The sequence below is a fragment of the Thalassophryne amazonica genome, chromosome 20 (assembly GCF_902500255.1).
Source record: "Thalassophryne amazonica chromosome 20, fThaAma1.1, whole genome shotgun sequence".
Taxonomy (NCBI): Eukaryota; Metazoa; Chordata; class Actinopteri; order Batrachoidiformes; family Batrachoididae; genus Thalassophryne; species Thalassophryne amazonica.
Genome location: NC_047122.1, coordinates 23,590,186 through 23,604,662, shown reverse-complemented (window position 1 = coordinate 23,604,662; position 14,477 = coordinate 23,590,186). Strand labels below are relative to the sequence as shown.

Below are 14,477 nucleotides of genomic sequence, written 5' to 3'. Positions count from 1 at the left end.
AGCTCCAACTCCCAGCTTCACTGTGGATACATCCGGTTTTCCACGTTTCAAAGATCAAACCACACCACACCTCAGACCTCTGCCCCCCCGGACCAATGCCGCCTCCTGTCCGCATCATTGACGGCGAGCCGGCCTTGACAGTAAGGAAGCTGCTGGACGTACGTCGGAAGGGTCGGGGCTTCCAGTATCTGGTGGACTGGGAGGGTTATGGACCAGAAGAGCGAGTGCTCCTGGACGAATTTCTGACGTGATTTTTTTTCACTGCACTGAGGAAGTACACAGTCTTTTTTGGGGGGGCGGGGAGTACACAAAGTTGGTGCACAACATCACTGACGACATCATCAGAATTATTTTTGGACTCCTATTTAAAGTTCATGTTGGATTGTTGACGTCAGAGCAGCAGTGATGCACCGAAGATGGATAAATTTCTGAGGTGATTTTTTGCTGGAGTGAGGAGGGACACAAAGTCTTTTTCTTTTTTGAAGTACAACTGGTGTCCGCGAATAGCTGTAGCGACAGGTGCACGAGGCAATTTTTCAGGAATTGAATGCAATTACTCCTTCATGCGCTAGTCAGCTTCAATCATGTTATGTGTGAAGGGGCCCCTAAGGCATATACAATAATGAGTGCACAATCACAGTGAAGTGACAAATAGGTGATCAAACAACATGCCTCATGCAGAATTGGACAATCTTAAAATCAAACCTCGCACATAATGATTTATTACACACTCAGGATTGAAGATACTTTAAAATTTTTTTACTAACATTCTATGCTTTAATATGCTGTTATGATGTAATGCAAAGAGCAAGAATTTTAGCTGAGGAAGCTTCTGCCATTAGAAGCGAAACGTCTTCGCGTCAAGCAACACAGTCCAGTTGAAGATTCAAGCTTCTCTACACACACTCGCACACACACACTGATATTTTTTTATTTTTTTATTTTTTACACATTTGTGGATCTGGTTACATACACACGGATAGAAATACACACAGATTTTTGCTTTTACACATTTGTGGATCTGGTTACACACACACACACACACACACAGAAACGCACATTTGCAAATACTTTTGCTACAATAATTGCCCCACAACTGCAATTCTGCATTTTGCATCCCCAGTTATCCATCTTCATGATGAAGTGGTATAGAGGAGGATTTTCTTAAAAAGAAGACCTGAATGTTTAGCTACTAATTGCCAGAAGGTACATCTGAGATGCAAGCCTGGATTTGATCTGTTTTGGTGAAAGAATATCCTTCTCCGCTCCACTCCACTATGACGCTAAGAGTGGTGATGCAAAATCTGCACTGTGCACAATTTCTCCAGTCACAGCCACATAAACCTATAATATCTTCTGGGTTGTCTGGGTGTCTTGGTGGCTTTCCTCACTCTTCTGCTTCTTGCACAGTCACTCAGTTTTTGAGAACTGTCTACTCCATGCAGATTTACCATAGTGTGCCATACTGTTTATATTTCTTTGTAATTGATGTAAATAAAGTCCAAGAAATATTCAGTGGCAGCTTCACCATCAGAGAGCCTCGTCCACAACTACCACAAAAGACTCCAAGCTGTCGTTGACATTAAAGGGGCAATACACAGTATTAAGAACAGGAGTATGTAAACTTTTGATCAGGGTCATTTGGGCAAGGGCGCAATTTAGAATATAAATTGGGGGGGACAAAGTGCGAGTCCCGCAGGGCCGAAACCCATAGGCCGGGGGTCTTGTAGCCGCTTTAGGCCCCCAGAAGCCAACGGTTTCTAGATAAGCTCAGATGCATTCTGAGCATCCAGAACAGTAATTTTAATGTTTTGAGAAGACTATAAAGTGGACACCATTTGACTTATGCAATTTGAAACTGTGGATATAAGTACTTTATTCTGAGAATAGCCAGCACTGATTTTATTAACATCCTGGTGTAAATAAGGTATCGCCACATGTGTAGAACTCAAAAAGAAGGATAGGTTGTTTTCATTAAAAAAATCAACTGCAATGTGGTAAAATGTATTCATAAATATGAAAGAACAGGCTCTTCATAATTATTAACTATTGCATACTGTATTTTTTTTCTCAAGATTTGTTTTTGCATAAGTTTGAAAAAACAACAGATCATAAGTTTAGGATAAATTACTTATCATGAATTTAATTTTCGAAGTGGCACTAACGATAACACTCATACTGAACATAATTTCGCTTACATAGACTGATTTTGGAGATCAAGCAATAATTGCAGATGGGCTTTCTGAGGTCCCAGATAGCTTTTCTGATTTCCTTTTCTAACTTTCAGAATCTAGTAAATTAGCATATGGTCCATTGATACTTATGTGTAGACACTAGTCCCTAGAAGCAACTATTTTTGGTTTCAAATCTGGGAAAATGCAGTCCCAGAAAATTCCAAATGTGACAAACAAGAAACAGGTGTTGTAAACAAGTCAATGCTGCTAAAAATACAAACTTGCAGAAACAAAGATACTATTCTGACAACGTTTTGCACATAAGACTGACATAGCATGTTTCAAGTACACACATAGATGTCAGAAGGTGGGGGGGGCATACCATATTCTGTCCCCCCTGGTTGAAAAGGTCCCCCACTAAATTGCGCCCATGCATTTGGGTAGTATCTGTTGTCATTATTATTTAAAAAGGGTAAACACAATTGTTTGACAGTAAGTGGCTTCACACAACCACTAACCATGAGTCAGTGGTGGGCACATTTCTGCTAATCCGCTAACCGCTAATTAGCGAAGGTAACTTTTTCATTAGCGGATCAGCTTTTCAGCTAATACTGAAAACCATCAGCAGACCAATTCGCTTCCACTAAATTGAGTTCCGCTAACTTTCAGTACACTAACATTATTTTGTTGGTATCGTGAGTAAAGCTTAACAATACATTTGTAAACCCTAAAATGTATACATATTAGTTCCTGTCTGTTGTGTGTTTTGCAACAGTCAGGCAGCCATGAGGAGCTCCTCCCTCCCCCAGCAGAAAGGGCACGGGGCAGCTCCCGGCTGCTGCAAAAAAATGTCTTTTCACACACAACGACACAGACAGTGGCAGAAAAGATCAAACGCAAAGTACTTTTCACTCACAGTCACAACATAACTCTTTACCAGTGATGCACTGAGCTTTACAAAGACATTTTTATGTTTTTTCTCCTTTATTTAGAATTCTGAGATGAATCGCTCCGTATCTGCTCGCTAAAAACAGCTGATCCTCCGCGACGCGTCAACAACTAAATACTATTTTCCACTCAAATGCACCTAAACTCTCTTTCTGAGGACCACATGATGTGAAAACACAATAAAACTTTCTTACCTGTAAATCTGGTCATGTTTTCTGCATAAATAAATGTTATCCATTCTTTGTGCTCAAACACCAAAGCAGGGGTGAATCCAGATAGAATGGGGGCGTGGGGCAGGGATGTGCCCCCCCACAACACCCCTAGATTAAAGGTTCAGTTTTGAAGCCTTTTTTTTTTTTACTACAACTACTAATACTACTTATAATAATAATAATAATTTCGACAGGTAAAATGTTTAGAGAGAATTTAAATGTTAGAAAAATGTTAGAAATAATTTAATAGTTACATTTATAAACAATGTAGGTTAGAAATTGCACGTTTTACTGTTACAGTGCTATCAACAGTTAAATATGAAGTCAAGAAAGAGGTCTTTATTTTACTTTTTATTTTTACTTTGTATTTTCATTGAAGTCAAGAAAAGGTGACTATAAAGTGAGTTTTGGCAAAACAGGTATCATTGTCAGGTTGAGGTGGCAGAGGGTTGTTGTCGGCAGCTGGAGAAAGTAACCTACAAAGTAACTAGTAATCTAACTTAGTTACTTTTACAACTGAGTAATCACTAAAGTACCTAAGTTACTTTTTCAAGGAGTAATCAGTAATCAGTAAGTGGATTACTTTTTCAAAGTAACTGTGGCAACACTGCTCTTCACCAAACTACATTCCTTGAACAATAAAAACAAAACAAATCTATAACACCAACAACACTGCTAAACTAACATGTAGTACAAAAAAAAAAAACTCAAAGCGATCGACAGGGTGTCTGCTTTAAAGACTGTGTACATGCAAATCTTTACTTTTATTTTAAGCGAAAAGACACTTATTTATCCACCCTTTTCAGTTTCAAATCCCGCAAAACCTCGGAGAGTTCGCCGCGCTGCGAGATCTCGGTAACATTGAGAACTGCATTGAGACGCTCTGATCAGGCTGCACTTTAACCGCTGCACATAGACAACACCATTAACATCGCAACATAAAACTATTTTTATATTGTGCCTAAAACTCCCATGAATATATTCTCTGGGTTTATAGATGTTATTGCGTTTGTTTTATGTAAACATGCGAGAATCACAGGCTGTCTCTCCGTTATTTTCAATGGGAGCTGCTGTGCGCTACGCTCGCTTCCTGATCATGTCGTTCTGGGGGAAAGTGAAGTTTGCTCTTTAACGTCCTGATTATTGTTCTTTACAACACTGTTTGTCCTCTTTGTTTCAGACTAATATATATAAGATGTCTGAAATTCGGTTTGTGTATATTAAATTACACGCAGATTACATGTAGCAGACACGGATTATTCGTTATAATTGTTTTAGCAAGTTTTCAGGGTATCATGCAGCAGTCTCTTATTAACATGGTTGAAAAGCATAAAAAAAATACATTTTTGTAGTATAATATTCATTTACAATTGTCATCATGTGGATTTTTTATATGTTGTTTTGACTGCAGCGACTCTCTGGCCCGCAAGGGATTATGCGATACATGAAAACCCTGGATGGACTTAAATTTGTCTCATTAATACCTGCAAATGCACAGAAGGTGATGTACAAATTGTCCATGATTTGCACACGTGTTTTGCGATCCAAAAACACAAATTTCCGATTTGTAGCTTCTGTGTTGTTTTTTACAAATAAATGTGTATTTGTAAATATGTAATTTTTTTCATTTGTAAAAAAAAAACAAAAAAACAATTCTGATTGTGAAGTGTGATTCGGCATTTGTGGATCACCGATCACACGCTGGTTGCTATTCACACTCCCATCCAGTAGGTGGCAGTGTTCTATGCATTTTGCGGGGGATGATGAGAGGAGACTAATTTCCCATAATGCCTTTGGTGCGTGTGTTAACACTCATACCTTCAAAATTAGTGCATTACTTTAAAAGATATGTGGGATATTTTCACTTTGTAAAAATGACAGAGTTGTCGTTAATGGTGATAAACTGTCCGGAATTAGTTTTGCTTATAAATGAAACCATGAGTGAAAAGTGCCTTGAGTTTAATCTCCTCTGCCACCGTCTATATTATTGTGTCTGAAAAGTGTGACTTCTTTGCAGCAGTGGGCAGGGTGCATAAAGACAAAAGCTGTGGCTCATTGTTTTGGGTTTGTGATCACCTTTGAATTTACTCAAAAGCGCCTGTAGTGCTTAAACTCAAAACTATCTTATCAGTAGTTGACTGTGTTGAGTCAATACTAGAAGTTAGTGGTTAGCTGTAACTTCCACTAATTTTTTTTAGCGGTTTAGCATTATAAAAGTTAACTTTTCAGTTAGCGGATTAGTGGTTATCGAAGCTAACTTTTTGGTTAGCTGTGACCACCGCTGCCATGAGTGAAAAAAGTTTTGTGTTACCATTCATATTCTCTGAAAAATGGCCAAAAAAACAGTGTGTAACAAGTGTACACTGCGCACAACTGTATATATTAATAGCGAAGTGGCCTCTGTGTACGTCTGTCTGTGTAACTTTGATCACAGAGAAACTGGGGAGAGCTAACATTTGCCATTGGCATGTTTATGTATTTTGGGTCAAGGATGAATGCTGCAAAAATGGAAAGTTGATAGGACTAATATTTTTAGAGAAATTAGGGATACTAGGTAACAACAGTGAACAATGGACATTGACAATTAAATTCTGGACCTACATCATTCCAGCAGGGGGCGGTAAATCATAATCTATATATTAAAAGCCAAGTGGCCTCTGTGTGTGTGTGTCTGGCTTTAACCACAGAGAAACTGGGCAGAGCTGACATTTGCCATTTGGTATGTTTATGTATTTTGGGTCAAGGATGAACATCACGAAAATGTAAAGTTGATAGGACTAATATTTTTAGAGAAATTAGAGATACTAGGTAACAACAGTGAAAAATGGACATTGATATCACCATTAAACCGTCCCTTGTAAACAGACAAGTTCTGAACAAAGGAAATATTTCAATCTTGCCAGTTGTAAAACATCAACTAAATGTGCCAAATAAGAAATACAATTATTCACAAAACTTTATTTTAATTTCCTGCACGTTCAGTTAAAATCATTATAGAACTTTGCATAATTTATTACCACCCTTGAAAAATGTCAGCTACCTATTTTATAAACGTTACCCAACCTAGAGCCCATGGATCCCCACGGTCAACACGCTAAACACTAAATCCCTAATCCTTAAATGTTGCAAGACTTCACTGATCCTACGCAAGGGAATTTCACTCAAAACAAAATCAGAAAGTGGAATACAAATAATACAAACAAGGAAATTCATAAATAAAACAAGAGTTAAACTCTGAAAAGTGATATAAAGTATATACAAAAGAATTAACATTAAATATTACATCTTAATGAAATGAAAGGAAAACAGGATACAAAATTGCACTAAAAAGAATTAACTGGTATAAATTAAAAAATATAACTACAGAATAAAATTAAAGAGTACTAAATAATATAGAATAAAATAGAATAAGGTGTGGTAGAAATAAATAAACAGCAGTGCAGATAAACATGGTACTGAATGCGTTTTCAGCAGACAAACTGAATCCGTCCTCTGCTCTCTGGTAGGAGTAAAAAAAATGGGGGCGGGGGGGGGGGGGGGGTCGTTCTCACCTCGATCTGGTCTATGGTGTCCTGGTATTCCTTCTCTCTGGATTTGAACAGAGACTCTGTGTCTTTAATCACCTTCTCGATGGACTCGTCCTGCTGCAGCTACAAACAAGAAAAGAAGGAAAACAAAATCTTTGCAGTTATCTTTCAAGGATAACCTCACTTTATTAGAATTTATTACTGTTATTATATTTTTATTAGTTCATATTATTTATACAACACCAAATCACATCAATTCAAAGTGTCAGACACAATTTAAAAAGTCATAAAATTTTGATCAGTTGATCATTAGGACAGCATACAAAGATCCCGCCCTCCCCTTTTTCTTAATGTAGAGTTTAGATACTTGTCTCCGTCATAGATTAACACTTTTTCAGATTGTGTTGATGGAGCGTTCTGTTAAAGGTGGATGATGTCACATTTCTATCTGATGCCTCAAACTCCATCAGTTCTTCAGTTGTGATCTTGAGGTTTTCTTGGACCTTTCAAACAGAAGCTTGTTAACTTCTAGCTGTTAATTCAATGATGATGTAAAGTCCGTTTGGTCTCAAACGTCTTACATTTTCCTGTTATAAAGTGTACTGTTATTTGTGGTACCATGAACATTTTTTTAGACGGTTTTAAGGAGGAACTGGACTTGTGGAGATCCAAACTTCTGCTCCAGAAACTTTGATTTAATTCCTTAGATTTTTTCCTGGCTTGTAAACATATTAAGGCACCAGTTCTATGGGCAAGCCCTTAAATCCACACAAATGTTCCCTAATTGACTCCAAATTATTCCAATGAGTCATTCTGAAGAGTTTAAAAATGCAATTCCATCAATTTCTGGACTCTTCCAAACTGTTTGAAGATGCATTCCTCTTGGGTCTTGCGGAACATGGCAGCCTGTGATTGGACAGCACGGGCTAACGACGAACCATGATTTCTACCAAAATTTAAAGGTGTAAATCACTTTGATTTTCTGCAAAACAGACAAATTTTCTTTTGGCTTGAAGTCTAGTTATTATAATGTGTCTTTATTTCTGAGGTATAATCACAAAACTACAGCTAATTTTGGGGATTCTGCAGAAAATCAGGCATGTTTGCTCCCTGTGATTATACAGACATGGAAACAGCACATGCGTAAAGGTCAAAGTTTGTGCTGCATTTGAAGGAAACTGGGAATTCTGAATATCTGACTTACAACTCAGAAAAATACTTTTAATAAAGGTTTGGTGAAACATTAATCTCCCTAACAACTTATTTTGACAAACCAAGTAAAAACACAACTATAATGTTGGTGTTGAAAACTGACACAGCAGACCTCGGAGTGTTTTCTTGTCTGTCCAGTAGATATCCAGCAAATCTTTAATGTGAAATACATCCAGATGTTATCTGGAATTCTTCCCAACAGGATCTCTGGTGGCCTGTGTTTATTAGTGATGGTTGCAAACCTACTGAATTTTTCAGCGCTTTCAACCACAACCGAAGATCTGCTGTGTGGCTTTAGTTCCATGACACTAACACTAGCATATGTAGTGGAGCTGTACCAGTCAACCCTCAAACGGTGTAGGTTCCCAGTATCCCCGTTTTAAAACTTTATTAACAGATATACGAGGTCTGTTAGAAAAGTATCCGACCTTTTTATTTTTTTCAAAAACATATGGATTTGAATCACATGTGATTGCATCAGCCAAGCTTGAACCCTCATGCGCATGCGTGAGTTTTTTCACGCCTGTCGGTTGCGTGATTCGCCTGTGAGCAGGCTTTGTGTGAGCACTGGTCCACCCCTCTCATCGTTTTTTTATTGCGAATAAATGTCTGAATAATTTGGAGCTTTGCTATATTAATTTTTTTCCAGAAACTGTGAGAGACCTCCAGGTGGACACCGTTCGGAAAATTAATATGGCTTTCAGGGACGATTTTATGGGGATTACACAGATTAAGGAGTGTTACTGCCCCTTTAAGGACGGCCCACAACTGCTGAGAGCGCGGCGCGCTCCCAGCCCCCATCGACAGGCTGACACCCCGCTGGAACAACCAGATCATTTCCAACGTGAAGGCTTTGTTGATCCGGTACCTCGTCTGACTTTCACAAAAAGGCAGAAGATGTGGACATCAGCACTTTTTCGGTACATTCCACTGTTACAGGAGTTTTTTTCATGGAAAGAAAAGCGGAGGGACGCGCCACGGAGCCGTTCATTACGTGGGACAAAACCACCTCGGTGTTGGTCTCACAGGACGGCTTAAAGGTGGATTTCAGATGGATTCCGGTTGCTTTTCAGTCGTGTGATTATCCGATTGTGATTGTGCATGAGCTGGACCTGCCCCAACATGTCCTGGAAGGCTTCATCACAGCATTGCTTTGCGCCATGCAGCTCCACCGCGACGCTCAGTGGAGCAGCTCCTCTTTCCATGACATAAATTCCTGTAACAGTGGAATGTGCCATTCATTTCTAAACTGGACGCTGTCTTGATCCGGTATGTCGTCTGACTAGCACAGGAATTGTGAAAAGACGTAGACATCAGCATTTTTTCGGCACATTGAGACAGACGTGCGGAGGAATTCCACGCGTCACGGTGGAGCTGCATGGCGCAAAGCAATGCCGTGATGAAGCCTTCCAGGACATGTTGGGGCAGGTCCAGCTCATGCACAATCACAATCGGATAATCACACGACTGAAAAGCAACCGACAGCCACTTGAAATCCACCTTTAAGCCGTCCTGTGAGACCAACACCGAGGTGGTTTTGTCCTGCGTAATGAATGGCTCCGTGGCGCGTCCCTCCACTTTTCTTTCCATGAAAAAAACTCCTGTAACAGTGGAATGTACCGAAAAAGTGCTGATGTCCACATCTTCTGCCTTTTTGTGAAAGTCAGACGAGGTCCCGGATCAACAAAGCTTTCACGTTGGAAATGATCTGGTTGTTCCAGCGGGGTGTCAGCCTGTTGATGGGGGCTGGGAGCGCGCCGCGCTCTCAGCAGTTGTGGGCCGTCCTTAAAGCGGCAGTAACACTCCTTAATCTGTATAATCCCCATAAAATCATCCCTGAAAGCCATATTAATTTTTCGAACGGTGTCCGCCTGGAGATCTGTCACAGTTTCTGGAAAAAAATTGATGCAGCAAAGCTCCAAATAGTTCAGACATTTATTCGCAATAAAAAAACGACGAGAGGGGTGGACCACACCTCACTCAAAGCCTGTTCACAGGCGAATGACGCAACCGACAGGCGTGAAAAAACTCACGCATGCGCACGAAGGTTCAAGTTTGGCTGATGCAATCACACGTGATTTAAATCCATATGGTTTTTGAAAAAAATAAGAAGGTTGGATACTTTTCTAACAGACCTCGTATATTTACAAACAGTTTAGATGTCTGCTCAATCAAGCATATTATTTTAAAAAATGAATAAATAAAAGTAACAATTTCCCAGCGTGCCACTCGAGGACTAGAAATCACCCAACTACCCCACATCAGTGACATCACCACAGAAAGTGTCACTGTATTTTAACCCACAGGGGTCAAAAATCTGAACTGGTCGAGACAAGGTGAATTTGGTGATGCAAGATGGTGCATCCTTTATTTAATTACTCAGAAACCAAATTAAAGTTGAGAAGAAGGAAATACTTTTTATCACCAACACAGTTTAAAACAAAAAAAAGGGGGGGGGGGGGGACTGTGGTTCAAAGCAAACATGCGCTCATCTCTCTGTGCGTGTCAAAATACCATAGTTTCAGGAGTATAATTCACAGCTTTTTTTTTTACCCAAAATAAAGATTTTAAATTTATTTTAATTTATTTTAATTAATAAATGGACTCATGTTTTTCTTTTAGTCGGCAAGCCGTGTCCATCTGACGACTTCTTTTGTCCAAACTGTGTCAAATAACATCCAACATGTTGTCCAACACACGTTTATTTGGGTTGGCCATAATTAACCTGCATTTATTTATTTAATCTGTAAGTCTGATGCGGAAATTCAGCAAACTTTAATGTTTCTTTTTTCCTCAAATATCAGAGACAGATTTTTTTCCAAATATTTACTACCCCCCCCCCGAAAATCTTGGTCGGCCCATAATGAAAATACTTTCAACATGTATAGAGTTGATCAGGTTGTCAATTGTGGCCTGTGGAATGTTGGTCCACTCCTCTTCAATGGCTGTGAAAAGTTGCTGGATATTGGCAGGAACTGGTACACGCTGTCGTATACACCGGTCCAGAGCATCCCAAACATGCTCAATGGGTGAGATGTCCAGTGAGTATGCCGGCCATGCAAGAACTGGGACATTTTCAGCTTCCAAGAATTGTGTACAGAGCCTTGCAACATGGGGCCGTGCATTATCCTGCTGCAACATGAGGTGATGTTCTTGGATGTATGGCACAACAATGGGCCTCAGGATCTCGTCACGGTATCTCTGTGCATTCAAAATGCCATCAATAAAATGCACCTGTGTTCTTCGTCCATAACAGACGCCTGCCCACACCATAACCCAACCGCCACCATGGGCCACTCGATCCACAACATTGACATCAGAAACCGCTCACCCACACGATGCCACACACGCTGTTTGCCATCTGCCCTGAACAGTGTGAACCGGGATTCATCCATGAAGAGAACACCTCTCCAATGTGCCAAACGCCAGTGAATGTGAGCATTTGCCCACTCAAGTCGGTTACGACGACTAACTGGAGTCAGGTCGAGACCCCGATGAGGACGATGAGCATGCAGATGAGCTTCCCTGAGACGGTTTCTGACAGTTTGTGCAGAAATTCTTTGGTTATGCAAACCGATTGTTTCAGCAGCTGTCCAAGTGGCTGGTCTCAGACGATCTTGGAGGTGAACATGCTGGATGTGGAGGTCCTGGGCTGGTGTGGTTACACGTGGTCTGCGGTTGTGAGGCTGGTTGGATGTACTGCCAAATTCTCTGAAACGCCTTTGGAGACGGCTTATGGTAGAGAAATGAACATTCAATACACGAGCAACAGCTCTGGTTGACATTCCTGCTGTCAGCATGCCAATTGCACGCTCCCTCAAATCTTGCGACATCTGTGGCATTGTGCTGTGTGATAAAACTGCACCTTTCAGAGTGGCCTTTTATTGTGGGCAGTCTAAGGCACACCTGTGCACTAATCATGGTGTCTAATCAGCATCTTGATATGGCACACCTGTGAGGTGGGATGGATTATCTCAGCAAAGAAGAAGTGCTCACTATCACAGATTTAGACTGGTTTGTGAACAATATTTGAGGGAAATTGTGATATTGTGTATGTGGAAAAAGTTTTAGATCTTTGAGTTCATCTCATACAAAATGGGAGCAAAACCAAAAGTATTGCGTTTATATTTTTGTTGAGTGTATATATATATATATATATTTTTTTTTTTTTTTAATTCCTTATGTTAAGTAAGGACACAGGCTGTGGTGTACATGTGCTACACTGAGTTCCTGTCCATTGTTAAACCGGCTCCCAGGGAAACACCTCCACATAGAGAAAACAGGTGCGACCTATAGGACATGTTTTTCCCCTCTTTACAGTGTATTTTTTGGCGAGTGCAACTTAACCCCTTAAGCCCTGGAGCCTATTTCACCAAACTCACATACCGATAAACATTATGATTTATTTCTCAGCTTGTACATGGTCAAAAATGCAAAAGTTTGGATCAACTAAAAGACAGGTCCTAGGGGATGTTGTGGATGCAAAAAAAATTGAAAGTAAATAATACTTGGTAGGAGTAAATGAGTTTTTTTCCCCCCAAAAAATTAATTCCGATTTATGTCTATTTGCTTGGCGTTTCAGCTGTGGTTAGTTGATATGTGACTGAAGTGGAAACTTTTGTAGAGGAGACTTCGTTTGACATTTTGAGTATAATAAGTGTATGTTGGTGTCAGCATTGGTTAGTTATGAGTGTTCAAATGTTCCAAAACAGGGCAAGTCCTCAAATTTGGGGACTCTAGGGTTTAAGAGGTTAAACTCCAGAAAATATAGTAAACATGTGCTAGCAAATATGCGTGCACTTCTCGTGCGCTCACTTCTCCGTGCGTTTCCACAGCCGTTGTGTATCCGGGAAAGTCTTCCCAGAGCAGCAGCGTTTCCTCCGTTTCCTCCCAGGCCAGACTGTCGCAGTCGTCTTCAAACTCGCACTCCCTCCTGGACAACACGTGAAAGTTAACGGGCGCCGTCTTTAAACGTCATTACAGTAGCTTTCAGGCCAAAACCACTTACAGCTGATTCAGCATCTTCTGCATCTGCTCATTGATCTGATTGGCTGACACACTGTACGACTCCTCATCTTTGACTCCGCCTCCCTCGCTCTCAGACACGCTGTTGGAATCGTCGCCGTCCCCACCCTTTGCAGACTGCCCGCTCTGCTTCCTGGCCTGGCGGCTCAGGGTGGAGGGAGGCGTGGCTACCTGTTGATTGAGGGTGTGTTTATTTAATGTGAGTTGTTGTATATAACTTTGTTTATGCTACATTTTACACATAATTTTTGAAGTTTACAATTTATATTTACATTCTAAGTTATGAAAAGACAGGTGAGTTGAGGTGGGCGGATCGATCCTAATATCGATAATATCGATACCAACGCTGGTATTGATATTGAACGATCCTTGTGCAAAAAGATCGATACTCAAGCTTTTTTTCTCTCCCGCACGCACTGACTGCCGCGCACGCAGATTCATCAAAGTCTACTCTCTAAGAGCAGCGCTGCGCTGTGTCACACAACACGGAGCAGCGCACCCTTATATTGTGGTTTGTCAGCCCTCAACCTCAGGAGATTTTAAGTTGTGTTAAGTGATATTTTTTTAAACAAAAATGTTGATTGTGATCATAAAGTATTTTTGTTGTCACGTACAATGTTTGGCGAAATTCTATCCTAGGTCTTTTCGATCCTTTGGATCTATGAAGCTTAAATATGAAAAAGTATCAGTATCGGTATTGATATCGGCGATACTGGGCCTGTATTTACTTGGTATCGGATCAATACCAAAATTCCCGGTATCGCCCACCTCTACAGGTGAGGTTGTGCTGAAAAAAATGAACCAAACAAGGCCAGTTCAACAGTTTTTAAGGTAAATTATGAAGGTAAAACCAAAAGTAGTCAATAACGCCCAAAAATAGCCAAGACTCCAGAGGGTTAATGAGAAAACAGGGAATTCCGGAGCATGACTTTAAAGCCGTCTTTCATCCCTTTGCCGCAGATTCACCTGGAAGATACTGATCATGTCCTCGCAGTTCCTCTGCTGGGCGACGTCACAGAGTCGGGCCGTGATGTCAATCCTCCGGCAGATATCCATGTCCACCTTCATGGCCTTCTCCTGGATCTTACTGTCCAGATCTGATAGGTTCTGATGGAGAGGGCGCGGTCAAGTGATGAGACAGGTGATTGACAGGTATCAATCCACATGTGGGCATTTCTAATCATTTCTAATGATCCTCGTTAGCTGAACGTAACGTGGATCAGACTCACATTGCTGATGAGTCCTTTGAAGAGAACAAGCTCCGCCTTCAGATGCTTGACCCTGACAACCAACTCATCCTGATACAGTTCGCTCTCCTGCAGGTCCTGCAAAAGACAGTTTGTCTTATAGGGACTGTGATTAAACATCTCTGTTCTTCA

At 40.5% G+C, this 14,477-nt stretch overlaps 1 protein-coding gene across 3 annotated transcripts in view; it reads right to left on the bottom strand.

Annotated features, from left to right (window-relative positions):
* Positions 1–14,477, bottom strand: part of LOC117501551 (intermediate filament family orphan 1-like) — a 32,232-nt gene that overhangs the window by 5,676 nt on the left and 12,079 nt on the right. For 2 of the 3 annotated variants that reach the window (XM_034160446.1, XM_034160445.1), the window contains 5 exons: positions 14,328–14,423; positions 14,065–14,205; positions 13,082–13,269; positions 12,889–13,006; positions 6,886–6,984 (listed from right to left, as the gene is read on the bottom strand). In XM_034160446.1, the coding sequence (XP_034016337.1) occupies positions 6,886–6,984; positions 12,889–13,006; positions 13,082–13,269; positions 14,065–14,205; positions 14,328–14,423 (642 nt within the window). Of the gene's footprint in view, positions 1–6,885; positions 6,985–12,873; positions 13,007–13,081; positions 13,270–14,064; positions 14,206–14,327; positions 14,424–14,477 lie in introns of all 3 variants that reach the window. The other variant, XM_034160444.1, reaches the window with a different exon arrangement.